Source organism: Balaenoptera borealis (genome assembly GCF_965194805.1).
Source record: "Balaenoptera borealis genome assembly, chromosome: 3".
Classification (NCBI taxonomy): Eukaryota; Metazoa; Chordata; class Mammalia; order Artiodactyla; family Balaenopteridae; genus Balaenoptera; species Balaenoptera borealis.
In genome coordinates, this window is record NC_138866.1 from 49,502,050 (window position 1) to 49,527,174 (window position 25,125).

At 37.5% G+C, this 25,125-nt stretch overlaps 1 protein-coding gene and 1 pseudogene across 4 annotated transcripts in view; both read left to right on the forward strand.

Moving 5' to 3' along the window:
• The window catches only part of L2HGDH (L-2-hydroxyglutarate dehydrogenase), a gene marked incomplete at its 5' end in the record, with an annotated part of 58,938 nt that extends 37,450 nt beyond the window's left edge, over positions 1-21,488 (forward strand). For 2 of the 3 annotated variants that reach the window (XM_082384852.1, XM_082384854.1), the window contains 5 exons: positions 988-1,022; positions 9,123-9,290; positions 10,188-10,345; positions 11,440-11,571; positions 19,456-21,488. In XM_082384852.1, the coding sequence (XP_082240978.1) occupies positions 988-1,022; positions 9,123-9,290; positions 10,188-10,345; positions 11,440-11,571; positions 19,456-19,651 (689 nt within the window). In that variant the 3' untranslated portion in view covers positions 19,652-21,488. The remainder of the gene's footprint in view (positions 1-987; positions 1,023-9,122; positions 9,291-10,187; positions 10,346-11,439; positions 11,572-19,455) is intronic. The other variant, XM_082384853.1, reaches the window with a different exon arrangement.
• On the forward strand, positions 2,916-9,112 carry LOC309625404 (histone PARylation factor 1-like; annotated as a pseudogene). Its single transcript, XR_014249423.1, has 3 exons — positions 2,916-4,255; positions 5,163-5,447; positions 5,820-9,112. The product of XR_014249423.1 is annotated as a histone PARylation factor 1-like (transcript).
• Positions 21,489-25,125: the final 3,637 nt, after the last annotated feature.

Genomic DNA, 25,125 nt, shown 5'->3' on the forward strand with positions numbered 1-25,125 from the left:
GCAAACACTTCCCTATCCAGTAGGTTAGAGTCAGAATCCCCTGGGAATGCTTGTTAAAAATGCAGATTTTAGCATCACCCAGTCTTACTGAATCAGACTGTCTGGGGATAGGGCATGACTCAGCCATTCTGAACTCCCCCTCCACCCCACCCAGTTCCTCCATCATAGCCTGTACTTAGAGTTTGTTTTGTTTTGCTTTGGGGACAAATTTTTGTTTAAAACCAAATGGATTAGTTTTTAAGCCTTAAATTCGTTGTTGGGAAATTTGAAGGAGAAAAAAAGTAGTGCTCAGTTCATTCTTCCTTGACAGGGTTTTAAGGAGATCTGGGCTATCTGAGTCATTCTCCCAGCGTCCTTTTAAATTCTAAGATGATGCGCAAAATTGTTAAATAATTGAGATTGTTAGGTAGCATAGTCAATCAAATCTATGATATAAGTAAGTAGATCATATGTTTTACCTGCTGCACATATGCTTTATAGGTCTTTGAGATCACATGTATCTGATTGGGAACTAATTTTATAAATAGTTTATCATTGGAAATTTTGTGTTGTGATAACTCTTGCTTCTCTATACAACTTAGAATCTGCAAGGATTCAGATAACCAAGACTTGAACAACAAGTGTCATAGCATGAGTCCTGTGGGAAGATGCATACTGATTTATGATGACCCATTTTCTAGCCTGTTTTCTAGGATTGCAGTTCACGGAAAAGCTAGGACTGCCTATTTTGGAGCTGGGGTGGGCATGGTTTATAAGTATAGATTAAATGAATTAAAATAAAATATGCTAAAAACATGCCAGAGTTTTGTATATTGTCAAATATGAACTAGTTTAATCTTGTTACTTGGTAAAAAACTTTAGAATGAAAAGTAGGGGGCAATAATGGTCATGACAGAGACAATCCTTTAAATTTATTACTAGAATAATATTTCATTTAATGTAGGCTTTCTTTTGCTAAAAATAAATCTTTCACTACTTTTTTTTCAGGGATGAAATACCCAATTGTTATAAGGAATACAAAGGTAAAGATTCTTAAGCAAAACTACTTTCATCTACTTTATCTACTGTCATCTCCTTTCTTAAAAAGTTGAATTAACCACAGTGCTGTATTTTATGTCATTGAGTGAAATTTGTCTAATGTAAAAGTTATTCAGAGAGAAATCCTTTGAGAGCAGTGTAACAGCTTTCATTCTAAGAAGGGTTTCAACTTGGAAATGTCTTCATGAAGTGATTGTGCCAGCAAAGGATAGGATTATAAGCACTTAGAGTAATAAAAACTGATAGTTTTATTGCTCTGCCTACTTATCTACATTAACTTATGAACTGTCTGCTAATGAGAAGACTTTGCGGGCAGGGAGCAGGTTGTGCAGTGAGAGATGGACTGCTTTTCTTCATCTTCTCATAGTCTAAAACAAGAATTATTGAATGGCATAGAAGCATTTCGTTAGCTGTATGTTCACTGAATGGTCAGAGTTCAGTCAGGAGAGTAGAGTCATCAATGAGTATATTATAGGAATTAGGCCTTACACAATTTTTAAAAATATTTGTTTATTTATTTTGGCTGTGCTGGGTCTTAGTTGCGGCACGTGGGATCTTCACTGTGGCATGCGGACTCTTAGTTGTGGCATGCATGCGGGATCTAGTTGCCTGACCAGGGATCGAACCCGGGCCCCCTGCATTGGGAGCGTGGAGTCTTCCCCACTGGACCACCAGGGAAGTCCCCTTACACAATTTTTAAAGGATCTGGGGACGTGCGGGTTCAGAAGGGGAGCTGGTAGATCAGAGGCATCTCCAGCCTGTCTGAGAAGCCACGTGTGTCTAGCTGCTGAAGTGGGAATGCAAGCAGGAAGCTCATGAGGAGATATGGGGAGCTCTTGCCTCTGTCTCTACCCAAGCAGTGGGCTGGAGCAGTGCTTGATCAGTAGGATCGGTAGTTGGGAAGCTGAATATGGAGCTGTAATTTACTCTGCAGTGGGTGTTTGTCACTTCATTGGACTAGAAGGACCTTCAGAGAATAGTGGCTGCTGCTGTACTTCTGCCTGCCAAACCATATGCAATTCCTGTTTGGTCAGCTTTAAGCTGGAACCATATAGGGAAGCATTGTCGTTCCCAGCTTAACCAGATCGACACAGTATAACCCCCTGCAGTCCATCCCTTTTCAACTTGGCATCCGTTCACACCCCTTATAACCATATTTAACTTCCAAATAAAGAGAGTAGAAAAATTATGCTTCCATCCACAAGGTGCAACTATCTTCCATACACCTGAAGACATGCTTACTCTCCAAAAAAGATACGAAGTCTACTTTATTGATCGTGAATGTTCATTTCTTTTCTAGCTGAGTCACTCTCCCCCTTTGAGATCCTGCAACTTAAATACTGAGATAAAAGGTTAACCACAATTCAAGCGTCTTATATTAAATCAGTAGTTCTCAACTGGAGGCAGTTTCTCCTCCTAGGAGACATTTGGCAATGTCTGGAGACATTTTTATTGTCACATCTAGTAGAAGGGGGGCAATGCTACTGGCATTTAGTGGGTAGAGGCCAGGGATTCTGCTAAACATCCTACAATGTGAGAGACAGGCCCCCAGAACAAAGAGGTATCTGGCCCCAAATGTCGATAGTACTGAAGTTGAGGTGTTACACAATAGGGAAGTGACAGAGATGGGTGTGTCAGTCGTCTAGGACTGCCTTAACAGAACACCACAGACGGGGTGGCTTTAACAACAGAAATTTATTTTTTCACAGCTCTGGAGGCTAGAAATCTAGGGTCAAGGTGCCGTCAGGGTTGGCTTCTGATGAGATCTCTCTTCTCAGCTTGTGGACGACTGCCTTCACACTATGTCCTTACGTGGCCTTTTCTCCATGCGTGCACATGTGCAGAGAAAGAGCGGGAGAGAGCAACCTCTGGTATCTCTTTGTCTTATAAGAACACCATTCCTATTAGATTAGGGCTCTGCTTTTGTGACCTTATTTAACCTTAATTACCTCCCTACACGTCCTGTCTCCAAATACAGTCTCGTTGGGCGTTAGGACTTCAACGTATGAATTTGGGGAAGACACAGTTCAGTCCATAATAATGAGGATAAAGAAATAATTGGGTAATTTATAGACAAATATATTTATTTCAAAATAAGGAAGAAATACCCATAGCCACTACACTCCTCATTTCTGTCGCCAGTCATGTGGTCATAGCTGATATTTATAATTTCCTCCTTCCACTACTCATTCCATAGTCCCTTTGCCCTTGGCAAGCATCTCAGCTGGTCATGATTCCTAGTTTGGTGGGGTAACTCAAACTTTCATTCCTGAAGTGTCTGTGCCATTAGCAGCCCTGCCTGTTTTGGGTTGTGGTACTTTCCATTAACTTTTATAATAATACATGGGAAAATTAAGACATGTCCCAGGAGAGCTACATTCCAGACGTACTCCTCTTTATCATCCCTGAGCCCTCTATGTGGTAGCAACTCAGTTTCTCCTTGAGAGTCAGAATCAATTACCCCACTCAGTACAGTAATCCCCTCTGCCTATTGATTCACTGGCAGGGGGAACCCGAAGTGGCCAAGTATTGCAGTATCAATTTCTAACTTAATGCAACCATTGCTTATTCTCTAATGGAAGCGTTTTTTCCCTTGGGAACTAAGACCTCTAGACCATCAGAGCCAAAAGTTGTAGGGATAGGAAGCAAAAAATTTTACTGTAATAGTAAGGAGCTACTCCCATTTTCTACCTCTTGATTTCCAGGCCTGTGAATCCTGGCTATGGGAGAAACAACACCATATATTAGTCACTGGTTTAGAGCATGTAGAGAATCCTGGAAGACATTGCCCCAGGCCTGTAGGTGTTGCCAGCCAACTAGTGCTGTTATTGAATCTTCAAAAGCCCATTCTACTTTTTGTCACCCAGCAGCTTCAGGATTGTGGGGAAAATGATAAAATCAGTGCATTACACAAGCATGAGCCTATTGTTATACTTCATTTCCTGTAAAATAATCTCACTGATCAGAAGTAATTCTTCTAAGTAAAATACCATAACAGTGAATAAGGCACCCTATAAGTTCACAGATGGTGGTTTCCATAGAAGCATTGTGGGCAGGGAAGACAAATTTGTATCCAGAGCAAGTGTCTATTCCAGTGAGCACTGAGTGCTGCCTTTGGTTTTTGATTGAAGTGGTCCAGGGACCATATCAGTGGCTCTGTTGATTCCGCTGTTGGCAAACTGAACATTCAGCAGTGGCTGTAAACAGATCAGCTTTGGTGAGTAAGTGCATGTTGCTGAACCCTTGCATTACCTCCTTGCTGCCATAAACATTTAGTTCATGAAGCCATTGGGTGAGGACAGGGGTGCCTGGGGAAAGAGGCTAGCTAACGTCCACAGAGCAGGTCATCTTGTCTACTGATTATTAAAATCTTCCTCTTCCATGATCACTCTTTAGTAAACATTCATATAGTACTCAAATATCTTTTTTTATCTGAGCCTGTTTGGAGAGGTCCATTCGCATACCTCTTCTCCAGAGCTCTCTTTTCTGACCATCCAGCAAACCATTAGTCATTGCATATGAAGCAGTGTAAATCCATACTTCTAGCCATCTCTCCTTCTAGGTAAGATAAATAACCAAGTATGATGTTCAGTGTTCTGCCCCCTGGGAGGATTTCCCTTCACTACAGTTCTTCAGGGCCACTCCCGACTGGGGCTCTGGTGCTGTAGCTGTTCATTTTCAAGTGATGCCAGAATGTTGTGCAGAACCATTTGTAAACCAGGCCTGTATTTTTTTTCTTCCTTGGTCAGCCGATCACAGAGAACTTTCCATGGGGCCATGGGGGCAGGCTGAGAGGGAGGAGATGATTTAGCAGTAGAGGTCATGGGAATTTGAGCCACTTGCCTGCACAACTTATGTGTGCCTACAGGACCTATACAACCCTTATCTTGTATATTCCACTTCCTCTTGATGACAGAGTGCTGTGTACACACCCAATTTTACGGCTTGGTGAGTCAGACAATACCTAGTTCATAATGGGTAGTTCACATGGTTACTTGGTGACCTGTGGTCGGGTGTTGAGTCAAAGGCAGAAGCACTTTCTCAAAAGGAGGCTAATTACCTGCAGAGGATGGTATAACTTTCCTCCAAAATCCTAAGGTTCTGTACTGTGATTCCACCTCTAGGGGCCTACCACAGTCTCCATAAAACATCACTATCGGCCACGCACTTCAGTTACCATCAGAGCTGCTGGATCATGTGGCCCAAGTGGCAGAGCAACCAGGGTCTCCATTCAAAAAAGGATGAAAAAGCAGAATGGTTGGCAGTGGTGGGAAGTGCAGGCCTGGTGTGGAGGAGCAACAGTGTGAAAAAACATTTGATGTGAAGGAGGAGTAAATCCTGTAAAGCTGATGTCTCCAGTGACTTTAGAAAAGAAGTAGAAAATCATCATAAGCTTTCTCTGCCTGAAGATTTCTTTTTTTATATATAAATTATTTTATTTATTTATTTTTGGCTGTGTTGGGTCTTTGTTGCTGCACGCAGGCTTTCTCTAGTTGAGGTGAGCGGGGGCTACTCTTCATTGTGGTGCGTGGGCTGCTCATTGCGGTGGCTTCTCTTGTTATGGAGCATGGGCTCTAGGCGTGCAGGCTTCAGTAGTTGTGGCACGTGGGTTCAGTAGTTGTGGCTCGCAGGCTCTAGAGCACAGGCTCAGTAGTTGTGGCGCATGGGCTTAGTTGCTCCACGGCATGTGGGATCTTCCCAGACCAGGGATCGAACCCGTGTCCCCTGCATTGGCAGGCGGATTCTTAACCACTGCACCACCAGGGAAGCCCTGCCTGAAGATTTCTATCACTTCTGGAATTTCTGTGAAGAACTTGATCCTGAGAAGTCGGCTGATTCACTTTTCTGCAAGCCTTGGCCTTCGATTAGTGGGTCTTTGCGAAGTATAAAATGAACAAAAAATTAGCAAGCCCAATGTTAACCTTCACTGGAGATTTTACTATGACCTTCCTGAGTTCCAGACTGTTATTACTGGAGATAATAAAATTCAGTTCCACATGGGGTATTTCAGGGAGTCTCCTGATGAACCTCCTGTATATGCTGGTACAGATGGAGCAAAGAAAAATTGTATAATTGGTCAAAATGGAGATAATGTGTTTGCTGCAGTCAAATTTGTTTTGATGAAAAACTTAAGTAACATAAAAAGAAAACTAGTCCCTTGAAAAACATAGATGAAAACTGCACAGAAGCGGCCAGAGCACTGGGTTACTCATTGGAACAGAGAACCATGAAGATGAAACATAGAGATAAGAAAGTCAAGACAAAGACTTTTCATGATGCAGGCTTAGTCGTCCCAGTAGATGAAAATGATGCTGAGTACGGAGAGCTCCCTGAAACAGATGCCAACTTCAAGGGAATTTGCAAGACAATTGTTGAAGTACAAAGTGATGAGGAGAGACTAAAAGCTTTTGCTCCCATTCAGCGATGACTTTTGTGCAGTTTGCTAGTGATGAATGGGATTATGGGATGGGGCTTAAGTGGGAATGGACTTCCTTGTTATGGTTCAGACTATTGTCATAAAGTTACCTGCTAGCTTTTACCTCTTACCTATACTCTGTTGAAGAGAAGTCTCTTTGCAGAAATTATTGAAGATTATCTGGTAAACAGGAGTAAAGAAAACACAGACCAATTTGCAGCATGAATGAAAATTGGCTTTCTTTGGTGTATAATACTTTAAAGCATTAATATTAAACCTGTGATTTTTTGTTTTTAAGTAGTATATAAAATAAACTGATGGAAACGTTTACTAAAAACTTTTATAAAGCTAAAAAAAAAAAAAAAGATTAAAAGTCTGCTTCTGCCCCTGCCCTCATCTAAGGAACATTTTCACTAGAGTACAGCATCATGTGATGCAAGATATGCAGGGGCCTATGGGTTACCAGTGGTTGTGTATTTCACCCACATTTGCTATAGTTGTTGCTTTTATTTTGACGTTTTCTTTTAGTATAGTTAAATAATATAACTTAAAATTTAAAATATAATATTAATATATATTTTAAATTATAAAATATAATTTAAAATGTTGAGGAACTTCCCTCGTGGCACAGTGGATAAGAATCCGCCTGCCAATGCAGGGGACATGGGTTCGATCCCTGGTTCAGGACGATCCCACACGCCGCGGAGCAACTAAGCCCGTGCACCACAACTACTGAGCCTGTGCTCTAGAGCCTGTGCGCCACAACTACTGAAGCCTGCTCACCTAGAGCCCGTGCTCCACAAGAGAAGCCACTGCAATGAGAAGCCCATACACCGCAACGAAGAGTAGCCCCCGCTCGCTGCAACTAGAGAAAGCCCGCGTGCAGCAACGAAGACCCAGCGCAGCCAAAAATCAGGTAAACTTAAATCTTTAAAAAAATTAAAAATAAATTAAAAAAATAAATAACTGGAATTGTTTAAAAAAAATGAAAAAATAAAAGTTTGAGTCAACTTATCAAGTTGAACATCTATGCTTTTATGACAGGTTAAAAGAAAATGAATTTTTAAAATAAACTTTTGGGGAGAGGATTTGCAAACTAAAGATTTATAGATTGCATATGGGGAAAAAGTCTTTCACTTATGAAATAGCAATAGTAATGCATAGTTTATTTTTTTAAAGAAATTTATGTTTGAACAAATAATTCAATGTAAATTCAAAATTTCCATTTTGGGTGTGAAATTAATGTGTTATTGAATTTAATAATTGTTTCGTGTATAGCATAAACTGATTTCAGAGATGTATGACAGTTTTTAATCATTTTTTTCTTCAGAATTGTTCCTTGAGCTTTTAAGAGAGAACTTCTAGGTTATTGCATTCTGGTACCATTCTATAAATTCTCTTATCTTTACATTTATAAAGCTCCTCTTCATTTTATGTTGTAAGAACAAAGAGTTGCTGACCTTTAAAGCATTAACTAGAAGATTTATATCACATAAAGAATTTTTTTGTACTTCTGGTATATAACTCTAGATGAACAGGAAAGATACCAACCTACTTTTGTTTTTGTTGACATGGTCCTTTGACTTCAAGCATCTTAAAACTTTCATGGTTTAGTCTAGCTAATTTGAATTCACTACAAAGAAGTTTCATCTGATTTTTATCATCAGTGTGACTTGTATAACTCTTGAAAAGATGCTTATCTTGGTAGCTTAGCAAAAATAGGATGCACACAGAGATAAAATAAGGCTGAATCAGTAAGGGCTACAAAGAAAGAAAAACCGTTGAGGCAGGTGAGAACTCCAAGGCTTCAGAAATAGGTCCTCGGGGAAGGAGATGTAGGAACGAATTACCTGAAGCAAGAAGGTGTTAGTTGTCTCCTCTGTTAGAAATAAAGCGATAGAAATTAGAGTGTGGTGGTGAATTAGGGTTAAATGAAATCATTTAGGAAATAGAGTTGCAAATTGGCTAACCCTGGCAGAGTAAAGCTAAAAATACGCAGATGATAATCACAAAATAAAATTTATGAGAAAACACAGCCTAAGATTAGCAGTCTCCTAGTCATTAAAGCAAACCTTGACTGTAGTGTGCGTTCTCAGTAATTGTGGGTTGAATGAATGAGTTTTTGAAAGTAGCCTGTTTGCAAAGTAGATACTGATCAGGAAGCAGAAATTGGTTGGTGGGTAGGTTACAGTTGGAATTGTGCAAGGTTATTGAGTAATAAGATCAATTACTCCTAGGTAAGACAGGAGAAGCTATCTGAAATACAAAGGAAGCCAAATTGGTTGGGGCCACCTAAATGAAGTTTGCTACTTCATGCAACAAGTAGTTAAGTTCCGTGCTAGGTCTTAGTAAAATCCGGGTGTATGTGTGTGTGGCTTGTTAGGTATCCTCACTAGGTCAACCACTATATCTCTAGATTAAAGTACAAAATTTAAGGTACATCCTCTTGTGTGCCACTGCCCTAAGTTCCTACCTGCCACCTAAATGCTGAAGAACTTATTTTGCTGATACTTGTATTTAATTTTCTCTTTTAAAAGGAATAAAAAGAAAGAAGTCCATATCTGTGCCCTTATTGTTTTTTCTATCATCTATCCGCCCTCTCCCTCTCCCCCTCGTCCACCTAATCTTTCTACTTCCCACAAGTCACTGTTCTTTTCTCTTGCACTAGGGAGAGGAGGTTCGATGTCAATATGTTGTGACATGTGCAGGACTTTACTCAGACCGTATTTCCGAGTTGAGTGGCTGCAATCCCAATCCGCGAATTGTACCATTCCGGGGAGATTACCTGCTCTTGAAACCAGAAAAACGCTATCTTGTAAAAGGGAATATTTATCCAGTAGGTAGTGATGCTTCTGCCTTCTCAAGATGGTTGTGGGCAAAAAGGGGAATGAAACAAAAACTTTTCCCAGGGTGAGAAGTAAGATATTTTGAAGGGCTTTTGGTGCAGTCATTCCACCTGTTTCTCTTGTGGTTGAATCCCCAAATCTTTATTCCAATATCATAGTCATTAAATTATAATGACTTGCCCACAAGTACAGGAAAGCTTGAGTGCACCATGGGAAGGGCTGTGAAGAAAGAACCCAATTCTTCCACTTCTCTGGTGGAAGGCGTACTCATAACAGAACTTTTCCTTGTAGCATGCCCAGATGCCAACCCTCTCTCTCAGTTCACTGTCTATAAGTGCAGAAAAGGGGATTTGGCCACTGTGTAGTTTCATGGTGTAGAGAAGACAGAGCCGTTTAAATGAAAAGCTCATTCTCCTGTCTGGAACTACTAGGTTGAACAACCAGTATTCAGCTATTTAATGTTTTTGACCTTGCCAAAACTTCCATTTCATCTGTTCCAAGTATTGCATTCCCACTTTACAAAAGCCTGTGCTATGAAGGTGTGTTTTTTTCCAGCAGCTCTGATTTTATTTGCCACCCACATATATCCCTACTTGGGGAGGGTGGAGGCGGGGAATAACCTAAAGTAGGACAGTTGTTTTTTTTCTTTACCCAGAAAGAGGAATAGATGGGACAATGTGCCTTATTGTCATAGCATCGGGTTTCCTGTGTGGCATTTCTAGGCAGAAGCATGTAAATAGAAAAGTATTATCTGAGTACAGATCAAAAGTAATGCAAATCAGATGCATGGGAAGAAAGTGTTTTATATTACCAGTTGAATGTTTGCATGTGTAATAAAATGCAGTATGAAATGGGGCTAATAGTTCTTTGCTCTGTTAAATCCATAGGTCCCAGATAGCCGATTTCCTTTCCTAGGAGTTCACTTCACACCAAGGATGGACGGCAGTATTTGGTTAGGGCCGAATGCAGTTCTTGCCTTTAAACGAGAGGGTTACAGACCCTTTGACTTCAGTGCCAGAGATGTTATGGATATAATTATCAAGAGGTAACTTTATTTCCTTAAAAAAAATGATTTTATGTGCTTTTATTTTTAATATGGAATTTTTTTCTTTCTCGATATTCTGTTTATTGGCTAAATCTTCATATTTGTGATTGGTATATTGATTTTTTAATTAATCCAAATCAAGAGCTTTGTGGAATAAGCATAACATTTTAACTAGTTCAAGAACACTCTGATGAGCCAGGGTGATGTTTTGGTTAAAAAGAACAAGACCAAGAGCCAAGAGCGATCACACATCTGAGAATCCAGATCTTGTTTTGCTAACCTTCTAGCTGAGCTTGAAAAAAAACAAGCTTCTCTCAAAATCAGTAGATGGTTTACTTTGATAAGATCATTTCAGGCCAGTCACCATGATTTTGAAAACCTCTGGAGAAACTGCTGATAAGCAAGATTGTTTCTTTTTGTGGAAGACTAACAATACTGCTGTGTTGACCGGGAATGCAGATTGTTTACTATTGTAAGAAATAACTCAGTGAAGTGTTTTGTCCTTTTAGCACTGTTACTCTCTAGAGGGTTTCACATCATCAAAATCACTAGAAAGCTTTTAAAGCTATACTTGAGTTTTACCCTGCACAGATTCTGAAACAGGTTTAGGATGTGGCTTCCTAGCACGTATGCTTGTAAAAATACAGATGTGCGTAGGTTCCCCAGAGTCTCACTTGAGAATCACTACTAGAGCATCTTACCTCTGGCTGACTAAAGAAAAGTAGGGTAAATGTCCCACATGTTTAATGCCATGATTTAAAGATCTGTAATGCCTTTTAGGTGTGTTTTGAAAGCATGTAACATTGCATTAGAAAGCCTTGATGTTGGCAGGCTTTATGCTAGTTTGAAACCAGTATTCCCTGGGAATTTGAGTTTGAATGGTGTTTACTTTTAGAGTTTGGAAGGTATCCCTTTGATGAAGTTTCCTTCTTATGTAGGCCAAAAGCTGATTTTCTTTTAATATGTGGTTTTTCTGACTTTGCATAGATTTCTGTGATGCCACACCCCACCCCCAAATCTAATAGTTGTAAAGGTGTTGTATGATAATAAAGAATTCCTTTCTCTCATAAAGATTTTATTTTCTTTGCTTTCAGTGGCTTGATTAAACTGGTGTTCCAGAACTTTTCCTATGGAGTTAATGAAATGTACAAAGCCTGTTTTCTCAGTGCAACAGTGAAGCACCTTCAAAAGTTTATCCCTGAAATTACTGTCAGTGACATACTTAGGTAAGGAAAAGCCGTAAGGGTTGTAAATACAGTCATGTCCTAGGTGAACTTGGGAGGTGGGTCTGACTTGGTGATTTGTAAGCACACTTTCAATCAGTGTGTCCACTGAATTTTTGTGTGCTCTCTCTTTCCCAACAAGCTGTTCATTCCCCTTGCAGTTTGGGCATTGCTGCATCATGGCCCTTAGTGCTTGAACTAGGTCCATTTATGGTTATCTGGACTACCTTACAGCATTAAGCTGAAATCTCCATTGCAGTTGTGTTATGATGCCGCCTTCACCTTTGTGTCTAGCTATCACTCATGATGAACATCTCACCTGAAGTTTTTTTAATCTCCCTGGCCACTTACTCTTGTGATTCCAAAGCCTTCTGACTTTTAATTCTGTATAAGATTATTGATCACCATGTTACCTAATTAGGTAATAAGCATATTAAAACATTATACTTTGATTGATTCTTAAAAGCTTTTAGAAACATACTCATACCTGGCATCTTACCTTGCTTCCTCTCTACTTATTTTGTTCTTTCTTGGATCCTACTTCCCTCAAGGACTATTTGCAGAACAGAAGTGGGAAATAGTATGGTAGCAATCAGTCTAATTCCTTGCTATGGGGGTGTGGGGCAAAGGAAGGATTACTTAAAAAAAATGTTTTTTTCTTAAAGATAAAAGGCTTTCTGGACTTGATCTATACCTTGTTCTAAATACCACACGAGCCTATTTTCTTTTTGGTGGTATTTTTAGGGTGTTCATCTTTTTCCCTGAACCAGCCATTTGTTAGGCCTAATCAGCAGTGGTCTTTGAGATCCTCTCCTCCCTGAATCCATCCTGAAATGAATCTCTAGAGCACTAAGTGTCTGTCTGCTCAGTAACAGCTGCTGAACTTGCCTGGTGTAAAATATCAGCAGCTCGATTCTGTATCTGGGAAGAGAGCAATAATCACATCAGCTGTCTCCCTCAGGGGAGCCTCCTGGTCTAAATCTGATTCTCATGTATCATTCTCAGACCAGCCTCTTTGAATCCTTAGAAGAACTATTAAAACCCAGCTAATGTTTTTAACTCTTATCTCTCTTACCCCTCTACTCACCTTCTGAAATAGAAGGGATAAAAATATCTAGGCTTTATGTTCTTTCACTCACCTATAAATGAAGGCTTTTATGTTTTCAGTGGTCTGCTTTAGCAGACTTGTTATGTTTTATATCTGAAAATAGATTGGTCAAATCTAGTATCTTTTACTGCTGTTAATATTCCTTGGAAAACACAATAGGTGGGCATAGTGAATTCTGTGTATAAATAGTTGCAGTGAATTCACTACCCAGATTTGATTACCACTCTTTTGTAGAAGCCTGAGGAAAACTCTTTAGACCAGTGGATTTCACATGGTAGAGCTGAACCTTGGGACTTGTGGGTTTTGGTGAATACCCTTGTCTCTGGGTGGAAGGGTGTGAATTTCAGTTACCAGTTTCATTACCAGGTAGTAGAAAAGGGCACACAACACTGTAGGCAGGTGCATTTGGGGAAAAATTCAACCCAGTCACAGATGAGTTTCTCTCTGAAGATAGAGAAGCTGAACATATTCAGCAATTCCATTTGATTCCTGTAGCTCTTAAATGTAGGAAATTATCAGTAACAAAAAGAAAATTGTAGAAGATATGTTTGATACCATTTATATGTTTATACTGTGTATGTATATGGATTGCACATGTAATGTGAAAATAAAAACAAACATGAGAGTGATAAACACCTAATTAAGGAGACTGTTTGTCTCCGGGGAGACAAGAGAATGGGATGCAGAGAGTTTGACAGGGGGCTTCTGTCATATCTATAATGCTTATTTCTTAAGCTGTTTGGTAAAAAAAAAAAATTGGTGTTCATTATGTTATTCTCTGTACCTTGTTATATGCCTAGAATCTTAAATAATAATAATACAAAAAAATAAGATCAATAGACTTCCCCACATTTTGAAGCCCAAGTCCTGTTTGCAACCAGTATAACACCATAAGTGCTCTATCATTAATATTGGGGAAGAAGCATATTAGGCAGTTCTGGGTAGTAAAAAAGAACCAAAGCAACACTTTTAGTGGGATGTTTAGCTCAAGATGGTGTCCTTTAGTTGCAGTAGCTACCAAAGGGGATCCAGTTTGACTTCTCATTGCCCAGCCAGAGTATCTTGGGCAATAACTTACCAGTGAACATTAGATTGGAATGTAAAGTTATAACCTGTCAAATGTATGCATTAGGTATACAAACTTCTCATTATTAAATGATGATCTCTAAGGTTCCTAATTTTAGCTCTAAAGTCCTTTAATTTGTTCTGTGATTAATTTTGACATGGTAATCTAACAGTAGTTTGTATCTGTTAGCATTGTAAGGATGTAAAATATGACGACATATTTGCCAAGATCCCGTCTTTTTCCCACACTTCATTTTGAAAATATCTTCTTGGGGGAATTCTGTAGTAAATTTTCGGGCAAGATGTTTTCATTGTAAGTGATAGCTAAAGACTACACTATTGTGAAATGCGAGGGTAAAAGCCAAAAATCCTGCAATAAAGGTGATCTAGACCCTTTTGCAAAAAAGGGTTTCTCATTCTTGGTACTGTTGACATTTGGGGCCAAATAATTCTTTATTGTGGGGGACTGTCCAGTTCACTCTAGAACGTTTAGCAGCATCCCTGGACTCTACCCACTAGATGCCAGCAGTACTCCCCTAGTATGACAACCAAAAATGTCTCCAGACATTGCCAAATACCTTCTAGGGGGCAAAATCTCCCCTGTTTGAGAGCTACTAGTCTAGAGAATTTGGTAACCCTCACACTACAAAATACTAATAAGAGAGTCTGGAGAAAATACAATAAAAATCCCTTGAAATACTTATAGCTGAGAGTGCAAGAAAATAAGGGCATCCCAGAAACGAAAACAGAGAGGAAGTTGAATACCCAAGAACTAAGAGGAATTAGTGCTGATGCTGACCTGGAAAGGTGGGGAGGATTTTCTGATTTTGATGTAAATATAACTGAGTTTTGTTTTTAATTGATATGTGATTTACAGACAATAAAATATGCAGATCTTGAGTGCTCAGTGAAGTTTGGAAATTGTATAAACTCATGTATCCACCACATAAATCAAGATAGAAAACATTAGGGACTTATATTTTAATTGCTACTCAAGTGCTGGAAAGGAAGCCTTGGGTCTGTAAAAGGTAAAAAGTTGGAACTGAGATCCCTTTGTAAAACCAGGGACTCTGGAAGGGCTATACCCTCAGTGAAAAGGAAGTCTAGGAAAAAAATCTCCTAAAAATCTAGAACCCTCACAAGTACTTGGAGCTTCAATTTGTACCACTAGTTTGATCTAGGAACTTTAAGCTGAGAAATGGATCTAGCTTAAAAAGTAGATCCATTCTTATTTGGATCCTGCTTCAGACTAACACTTCTCCCTCTCACTCTCTCACTTTAAACAGATTAGAGTGAGTGAAAATCAGGGTAATTTGACCACAGACTGAATATGGTTGATACTAAGCAGTTAGTAGTTTCGTATTAAGAATCCTTTTAAGAGAAATATACATTGAAGTGAAATGATATGCCATCTGGGGTTTGCTTTAAAATAATCCAGTGGAGAGAGGTAGACAGAGTGGGGATATAGATGAAATAAGATTGGCTGTGTGTTGATTATTACTGAAACTGGATAATACGTACATGGGAGTTCCTTATACTGTTCCTTTTACTTTTGTACATGTTTAAGATTTTCCATTAAAAAAAAAAAAAGGTGTTCCTAGAATGGTTATACACCTGGAATGTCTGATAGAAGCAAATATAAAACCTCTGTGGAGGGACATAATTTCAACCCAACGCCCCCTGCTGAATAGGAACTCACCAGCAAAAGTTCCAAAGCACTATAAGTGAGAGTAAGCAGATAGAATAAATACTAGAATTAGACCTCTAACAACTTTGGGTAATAGTAATATTAGAAACCATAAAGTAAGTATGCTCCAATGAATTTTAAAAAGAAGGGAATGAAAAAAACTGAAAAAGAATAATAATTTAAAAAATACCCTAGGCAAATTTAGAAACCAAGTAATCAGAATTTCTAGAAATGAAAAATATAGTTCTTAAATTTTAAAACTCAGATGATTAAGTTAGACAACTGGTTGGACCTCCCTTAAGAGAAAATTAGTAAATTGGAAGGTAAATCTGAAGAATTTAGAGAACAATGTTGTAAGCTAAAGATGCATCATGTGCAAATTAAGACATGGAGAAGATGAGAAGTTTCCAGCCTACATCTCATAGGAGTTCCAGCAAGTTGAGAAGGGGCAATACTTTGAAGAGAAGTATTTGAGAATTTTCTGGAATGGACAAAAAGACATAAAATTCAAGATGCACAGTGAGTCCCATCTGAATAAAAAACTAAATACAAGAATGTAAATAGATTATATAACTTCCAAATAGTAGAGGAAGAAAAAAGAATGTAGAAAACTCAGTAAGTCAAGAAAGGAGGTGGGAAAACTTCAGAAAAAAATCAGGTTAAATAGCATAAAATAATATAGTAGAAATCAAATATCAGAAATTATAATAAATGCAAGTGTGCTTAACAGTTAAGACAGAGATTATCAGGTTGGATTTTAAAAATCCACCTATGTGTTAGGCAAATGCTTATTCAAAGAAAGATGAGTCCTAGGTTCATTTTAGATAAAAGACACTTTAAGGTAAAAAATTATTGTTAGAAATAAGGAGAGTCACTATAAACTTGTTGCATATGATAACAGAGCTATGAAATACAGAGAACAAAAACTGACATAACTGGAAGCAGAAATCAAATCTACAGTTGTGGTGGGTGATTTTAAGACATGTCTGTTGATAGACGATAGCTCAAGCAGATAAAATATTAGATTTGAGGGGAATTCCCTGGTGGTCCAGTGGTTAGGACTCGGTTCACTGCTGGGGTCCAGGTTCAATCCATGGTCGGGAAGCTAAGATCCCCACAAGGCACTCGGCATGGCCAAAAAAAAAAAAAAAAAATTAGATTTGAATAACACAATTAAAACACTTGATTTAGGGACTTCCCTGGCAGTGCAGTGGTTAAGATGCTGTGCTTCCAAGGAACTAACATCCCACGTGCCATGCGGCACGGCCAAAAACTTAAAAAACAAACAAACAAACAAAACCACTTGATTTAAGGGACGCATAGAACTCCCTCACCCCCGTTATAGAATACTCATGTTATTCAAGCCCTCACAGAACATTTACAAAGGCTCAAAATGATCTACGCCCTAAACCAGTTTGTCAACAAAATTCAAAAACTGGGCATGGAAAAACCATGTTCTCTTGTTGCAATCCAGTTTGGTTGAATATTAATAACAAAAATACCCTTCCTTCACATTTGGAAATTAAGATAGAATGGTTGACTTGCCCTATATCACCACTCCCAATTTAAATATGCTCCTGTGAACTTCTGTTTTTAGATTAACAGTAGATCCCATGTGAGTTTTATAAAATACTAAATTGTCCTATTTGGAACTGGCCAAAGATGTCAGTTGTAGCCTGTCATAGCTGTTTTCTAGCCCACAGGATTATGCCTGCCACAGAATAATAAAGCAATAAATACAACACTTCTCAGAAGAATGAGTGCCATTAGTTACGTATTTACCTGTTGTTTCTAGACATACTTAAGGGTCTAGGGCTTGCATTTCTACTAAATTTAGCTACAAATACGGCAAAATATGTGGCTACAAATAGCATTAAACAGTTAAATATAGCTAAATTCACAAATATTAAATTTGCTGAATCATTTGTTCTTAGCTATTAAAATAGAATTTAAAAGTATTGAGAGTTAAACAATTAAAATTTTCCATCCCTATTGAATACTTCCTATGTACACAAATCTAGACATGGGGGCAAAATAGGGCTGTTGTATAAGATTCAGTTCTGGCCCTGAAGATGTTTATGGTTTATTTTACCTGAAATTTCAAAATTATAATATTCATCTCAAGCTGAGATATTCTGAGGGGGAATGCCTATATGTATGTAATCATGCAAAGAAAAACCCTGAAATTTCATTAAGTGCTGAATAGGGAGCATGAAGAATTTGGTAATTTAAACATGCCATGTTAAATAGTTACTTTAGTTTGAACTAAAGTGAGTTTCTTAGAAAAAGTTAATCTTCTATATTTTTTTTACAGTTTGGATTATAGGTTTTGAATACTTGGGCGGGAGTGTAGGGGATGTCGAGAACATAGTTGGTGTTTGTAAGAGGAATAAATAAATACAGACACATTTTTAACTGTAGTTAATCAGTATTAACTTCTATTTGCTTAGAAAGAGTAAGGAGAATATACTAACTAAACCTTCATGGAGAGGAAAGTTTTTATTTTGAACACTCAACATCAGTAGCCAGTCATGCCACTGTGTGTCCCCTACATGTTGGCTTTCTGTGAGATAAAAGGAGAAGGACAAGAAAACTCATAGAGATGCTCACAACTGCAACAGGGGCATTATCCAAGAAAAGAGAGGAGAAATGCTGTTTTGATTGGTTGAGAGAAGCTACAAACACAGAATGTACAAAATAGACCATACACTGGCTAATAGGCTGTTATGTATCCTCACCCTAAGAAATTTCAGCTTCAGTCCCATTCTGTCTTTTTGTGCTGTAAGTGTTGTATCTGATTCTTACTTGGAAATCCTTACAGCTCAAAAATCTCCTGTCCAGATTCCCTGCAGCCTTCTATATTACAGATTACTTTTATTACAGAACCTGTCACCCCTGTTGTTGTAATTCTTATTTATCTCTCTACAGATGAACTGTATAGCTATGTAACTTCAGGCAAGTTACTTAATCTCTCTATTTTCTTTGCTGTTAAATATAAACAGTATCAGCCTCTTAGAGTTGTTGTGAGGATTAAATGAGAGAATTCCTAGCATGGAGTAAGCACTTGGTAAAAAAAATAGCTATTATTATCATGATCTCTCCTCAGCCAGGCTGAGGTCTTAGAGGGCAGTGCTCTCGTATTGTTCTTTGTATCTTCCTCAGGTGCTTATCTGCATCGGCCCAGAATCAATAAAAAGTGTTTAATATTGTTGCCTGATTTCTTGAGTCTTGCTGGTGTGTATAAGGCAGCTGTTTGCAAACTGGGTTTTCTTAAGCAGTTTCAGAGGAGGCGCTTTTGGACTCCAAAAATATTTTATCCAGATTTTATCTGTAAACTTTATTTTTAAAACTAAAAAAAAAAAAAAAAAAAAATCTAATTTGTAAACTCAAATGTTGTAAAACAGAACTTTTAATGTTAAAGGCTCTTACTGTATTAACATGCTGTTAATTCATTTTTGTGCTTTTCCTTTAATTAAGAGAGTGTGTCATTTCTCTTTAATTAGTTGAAGGTTATCCTTATATTAAATGCTAAACCGTTAAAAATCAAAACAAACTACAAAGCCAGAATTTGCTGCCATTTGCAAATATTTTTTTCCATAACTTTTAATAGTGTACAACCAAAACAAAACATAAAAATACTTAGAATTCTGTAGCGCATGTAGGAATGTAGCTGACACACATAATTCTTGCTTTCTTTACTTTGTATTATCTTGCTTTCTATTCTAGTGACTGATTTTATAATAAATTCATTTTGTAAATTTAAATAAAAATACATCTATTCTAATTAAATATGGGTTTATCTGCTACTTTTGGAAAGAACCCATTTGTGTATTTTAGGGTAAGGATATATGCTTGACAGGCTACAACTGGCAGCCTTTGGCTAAACACAAACCTATTGGGTTTTCACATAATTGTGCATTGAGAAGAATAAAGACTTTATTGCTTTAAGAATACTTTGAAACCACTGACACGTATGTAAAGTGTCCTGTCGCTTCTAGTCAGATGACTACCACTCTTGCTTTTGCAGAGGTCCAGCTGGAGTAAGAGCCCAAGCCCTGGATAGAGATGGAAATCTCGTAGAAGATTTTGTATTTGATGGAGGAGTTGGGGTTATTGGAAATCGCATTCTTCATGTGAGAAATGCACCTTCCCCTGCTGCCACTTCTTCCCTTGCAATTTCTGGAATGATTGCAGATGAAGTACAACAAAGATTTAAATTGTAAATAATGAAAGGAGCTAGGTATGCATTTTAATCTCCACATTCAGCAACAAGAATGTACTAACTGCATTCTTTAAGTCTCATTTAAGAAAAATGGTTTAAAATGTCATTTTTAGGTATACCATTTAGATAACCACTGAATTTTTTTAATTATGTAATGTGGAAATAATAATTTTTTAAAGTCCATGCTCTTTAAAAAGGTACAGTTGTATCTGTCCTGAATTCTTGACTTTGTTAATGACCTGTCCTCACCAACCATGATCTAGAGATTTGGCTTTTTTGGAATTTCTGGGAACTACAGCATGAAAAAGTGATTATTCCCTTAACTTTTTGGCTTTATAATATCTAAGCTTTTTTATCTTTCCTAGACAAGAAAATATATTGTAGGTTGCAAACCTTTTAATTTTGAAGAGTCATAGAAAAGCTCACATCATTTAGAGCAACAGTATTTGTATTTGGGAATTTAAAATTGTTGATCCAAATACATGAAATTTCACATTTTGAAGTAGTTTGAATAAGATTCTATCTTAGCTACATTTGTAAGAAATAACTTTGCAAAAGAAACTCAAAGCATTTATTATTCCCAGTTTCTTTATAATTGACTTGGTCTGATGTCATCCCTAAATCTAAACAGCAGTCCACTCTGAGTATTTTACTTACTCTTCAGTCTTCTGTGGTTGAGAAACTAAAAGAACTTAGAATCCTGACACTGACATACAGAACTTTGTAATTTAAAATAGTATTTATCTCTTATATCTCTGTTCTTCAGTCATACCAAGGTTCTCAAATGTTGGCCAAGATCACTAATGATTCATGCCTACTTGACTTTTCCAGAATCCTATAAACCTTTATGAGGATATTTCTTCATTTTGGGGAAATACCTAATTTTGAGGCATTCACTTTTGTACACCGCAAAAGTGCCTTACAATCATGTGTATTTCATGAATATTTTAAATTGTTGCCCAGTGCCATACTGTATACTCTGTACTATATATATATGTGTGTGTGTGTGTGTGGTATCTGTTGAAATGATTCTTGCAATTCAGAATGTTGGAAAATAGAAATATAAATGAAAATATGGTATAATATGGGGAAACTTATTGCAGAACCACCATTTAGGTGAGAAATTTTCATCCATTCCCTCACATATACTCTCTCTGGATTAATCTTCCAGTCTTCATTTTTTCTTTCCTCTCGTCTCTCCAAAACTGTGTGATGGATGAGTTAGAAAGATGAGCATTTTGGTTGATAGCAAAACTTACCAGTTTTCTTCCTTTTCACTTCAAGCCAATGATTACATTGATTGAGCTACCTCATCAATTAATTTGAAAGGCTACACATCATCAGCTCATGTTACAGAATAGCACATCTCAGGTGAATAGATTAGACAGTTCTTCAACACTTGGGTTGAGAACACTGAAAGCAGTTGGAAAGTATTCACAGAGGAAACAAGCCCTAATGGTTCTTCATAACAACTGATTCCTCCAAGAAATGTGATACACAGGGTATTTTCTGTTTCATTGCAAGACTATTAAGAGATGGAAAATATTACAATTCTCTATTTCATTAACAGTAAGATTGCATATACACTAAGCTGTGAAAGACTGAAGTTATAAAAATAACTACCCTAATTAAAGCAACCCCCATTCCATTTGGGTCTTTACTCCAAAAAATACAAGTGAAAAAATTATTGAAAGCGTTTTGAATGTGTAGATTATTCTATTTGTAAAACGTTTTTATTTATGTCAATAGAGTTTTGTTGTGGAATAATGCTATAATATTTAAAAGTTTTGTGTATTTCAAAGAAGAATTGTATATTAATATTAAAAATATTTTAATGAGTTTTGGTGTTGTGAACGTAATTTTTAGTTTCATAAAAATTCTGATTCGATACTTACGTGGGAGGGGATATACCATGATCATGAAGGTGGTTTTCCCAGGGTGCAGCTCATGCATTGCACTCCGGATGTGCTGACCCCTGCAATTTCCCCAAATGTGGGAAACTTGGCTGCATGATTTGTGGTATTGGGGAACTGTGTTTGAGCTTTCCCCTGTTTTTTTCTATTTTAACCATAGAGATCCTTCAAGACCGTTTTCTAGGGGTCCAGTGGTTTGTGTTTATCTAGTACTTAAGAGAACCTTTAGTGTATCATCCATTTAATATGGGTACTGGATGGTGGTTAATATGACACAGGGATATGGAGAAATAAGGATTTTTTAAAAACTCTGATTCATATAGATTTTGAACTATCAATAGGCTTTAAATAGCAGCCAATCAAGAAAAAAGCTTGTATTTGTATATAATGTAAAAATGAGGTAGAGTAGTTTATATTTTGGGTAAAAAGTGGAACACTAGGGACTTCCCTGGTGGCGCAGTGGTTAAGAATCTGCCTGCCAATGCAGGGGACACAGGTTCGATCCCTGGTCCAGGAAGATCCCACATGCCGCGGAGCAACTAAGCACGTGTACCGCAACTACTGAAGGCCACGCGCCTAGAGCCCATGCTCCGCAACAAGAGAAGCCACCGCAATAAGAAGCACGAGCACCGCAACGAAGTGAGGCCCCCACTCTCTGCAGCTAGAGAAAGCCTGCGTGCGGCAATGAAGACCCAACACAGCCAAAAAAAAAAAAAAAAAGTGGAGCACTTTCCTACTTACAAAAAATGGCTTTCCATTTGGTAGTGGTAGCAATATCTGGCTGTGCTTTTTCCATGGGGAGGAGGGCAATAAGTAAATCGATCTTTTGGAATTTCATACAAAATTATTGTTCCTCTCGGGAAGACATTTTTGGTATGCTACCTCTTACACGGGGTTGGTTGGGGTTCTGGGCATGAGCCTCCCATATGGGTTATAGGGCAAATGATCTGTCTGAGTGCCTGCTCCAATTTCTTTCCAGTAGGTGGACTGTTAAGAGGACCAGAGTTAGCTACAGCAACGGACCATGAAAGTGAGTGACAACAACATTTATTGTTTCCTGTGGCATTGCTTTGGTTTGCTACTGACTGGCAGCACTTGTAGCTTTAAATAAATGGAGGAAGTAGGAGAGAGTAAATGGGAGAAATGTTAAGTCCTCCTTGAAAATGTTTTTCAGTGAGAGAATATTAGTGGTAAAATTTTTACTGCCTTTTAAAATTTGAGATGTGCTTGGGTCATTCAAGTTATCTCCTTAAAGCCATTCTAAATTCTAAAACGGCAAGTAAAATTACAATGAGGTATCACCTCACACCGGTCAGAATGGCCATCACCAAAAAGTCTACAAATAACAAATGCAGGAGAGGGTGTGGAGAAATAGGAACCCTCTTACACTGTTGGTGGGAATGTAAATTGGTGCAGCCACTATGGAGAACAGTATGGAGGTTCCTTAAAAAACTAAACACAGAGCTACCATATGATCCAGCAACCCTACTCCTGGGCATATATCCAGAGAAAACCATAATTCGAAAAGATACATGCATCCCAATGTTCAAGGCAGCACTATTTACAATAGCCAAGAGATATAAGCAACCTAAATGGCCACCAACAGAAAAATGGATAAAGAAGATATCGTATATATATACAATGGAATGTTAGCCATAAAAAAGACTGAAATAATGCCATTTGCAGCAACATGGATGGACCTAGAGATTATCACACTAAGTGAAGTAAGCCAGACAGAGAAAGACAAATATCATAAGATACCGCTTATATGTGGAATCTAAAAGAAAAAAAAAAAGACACAAACTAACTTACTTCCAAAACAGAGACAGACACAGAAAACAAACTTATGGTTACTAAAGGGGAAAGGAGGTGGGGGGAGGGATAAACTGGGAGACTGAGATTAACATATACACACTACTATGTATAAAATAGATAATCTACAAGGACCTACTGTATAGCACAGGGAACTGTACTCAATATTATGTAATAACGTATAAGGGAAAATAATCTTAAAAAGAATATATATATATATATATATATATATATATATATATATATATAATGTGTGTGTATGTATAACTGAATCGCCGTGCTGTACAATGGAAACTTACACGACATTGTAAATGAACTATACTTCAATAAAAAATTTTAAAAATAAATTCTAAAGATATGTAAAATTACTATCAGATTCTTAGTATGATAGCATATTAATTTTAACTCAAATTTATGATTGAGTTTTTGTTATATATCCCTAGGCCCTCTCTCTCATGGTATCAGTGTGTTTAATACTTCTATTTTTCAACACTTGAAGCATGTGTTTCTAATGAGGTTGGAGTTTTTCATTTTAAAAAACAGCTTTTAATTAATGTTTTGAATAAGTACAACATTCATATAGTTGAAAATTCAAAAGTCATAAAAAAGTACACAGTGGAAAGTCTCCCTCTCTCCTCTAGCCCCCCAGTTCTCATCCCCGAGGCAACAAAACTTGTCAATATCTTGTGCAGCCTTGCAGAAATATTTATATATAATAAAATACTGTCTCCATTTTTTTTTTTACACAAGTGGTAGCATACTCTGCATACTGTATTATACATCCTGCTCTTTTCGCTTTGCGGTGTATCTTGGAGAATGTGCAAGTGGCCTGAACACAGTGGCCTGGTTCTTTTTAAATGACTTTATAGGTTCCATTCTCTGGATTTGTTATTTGTTGAACCAGTCCCTTATTCCTACTGATGAGTATTTAAATTGTTTATTTCTAGGGTGTTTTTTTGTTGTTGTTTTGCTGTAACAAACAATACCGTAATGAGTAATACTGTGCAAAGCCATTTCACATATGAGCAAGCATACCTACAGGACATATTCTTAGAATTTATTGGGTCAAAGGGTATGTGCCTTTGCAACTTGGATGTTGTCAAGTTGCCCTTGATGGAGATTGAACCAATTTACCAATCTCACCAATAATCTGAGTACCGGTTTCCCCATATTCTCACCAACATAGTATATAATCAAACTTTCTGATCTGTGCTATTCTAACAGGTGAAAAATGATAACAGTATTATTTAAATTTGCGATTTTTGTAATATGAGTGAAGTTGCGCATCTTCAATATGTTTGAGACATTTATATTTCCTTTTCATATCCTTTATCTTTTTTTTCTTATTAAGTTTTAGTCTTATTAATTTGCAGGAATTCCTTTAGATGTTAGGGAGATTAACTGTGTAGGAAATGAGTTGCAAATATTTTTTCCAGTTTGTTATTTCCCTTTTGGCTTAGCTTGTGGTGTTTTTCTTTGGCATACATTTTTAAAAATAGAATTTATCAATCTACATTTTATATCATAGTAGAAAGGTCTTTGTACTCCAAAGTTATAAACAGATTATTTTATGGTTTTATTTTTTACATTTAAATATTTGACACATCTTGGCTTTAGCCTAGTGTAGAGTATACAGTATGGATCCAACATGTTTTTCTAGGTGGCCCATTTGTCTGGTTGGGAAACTTTTTACTGGTGTCATTCTTGGATTATCTTCCACATGCACGTGGATCACATTTCTGTTTGCCTA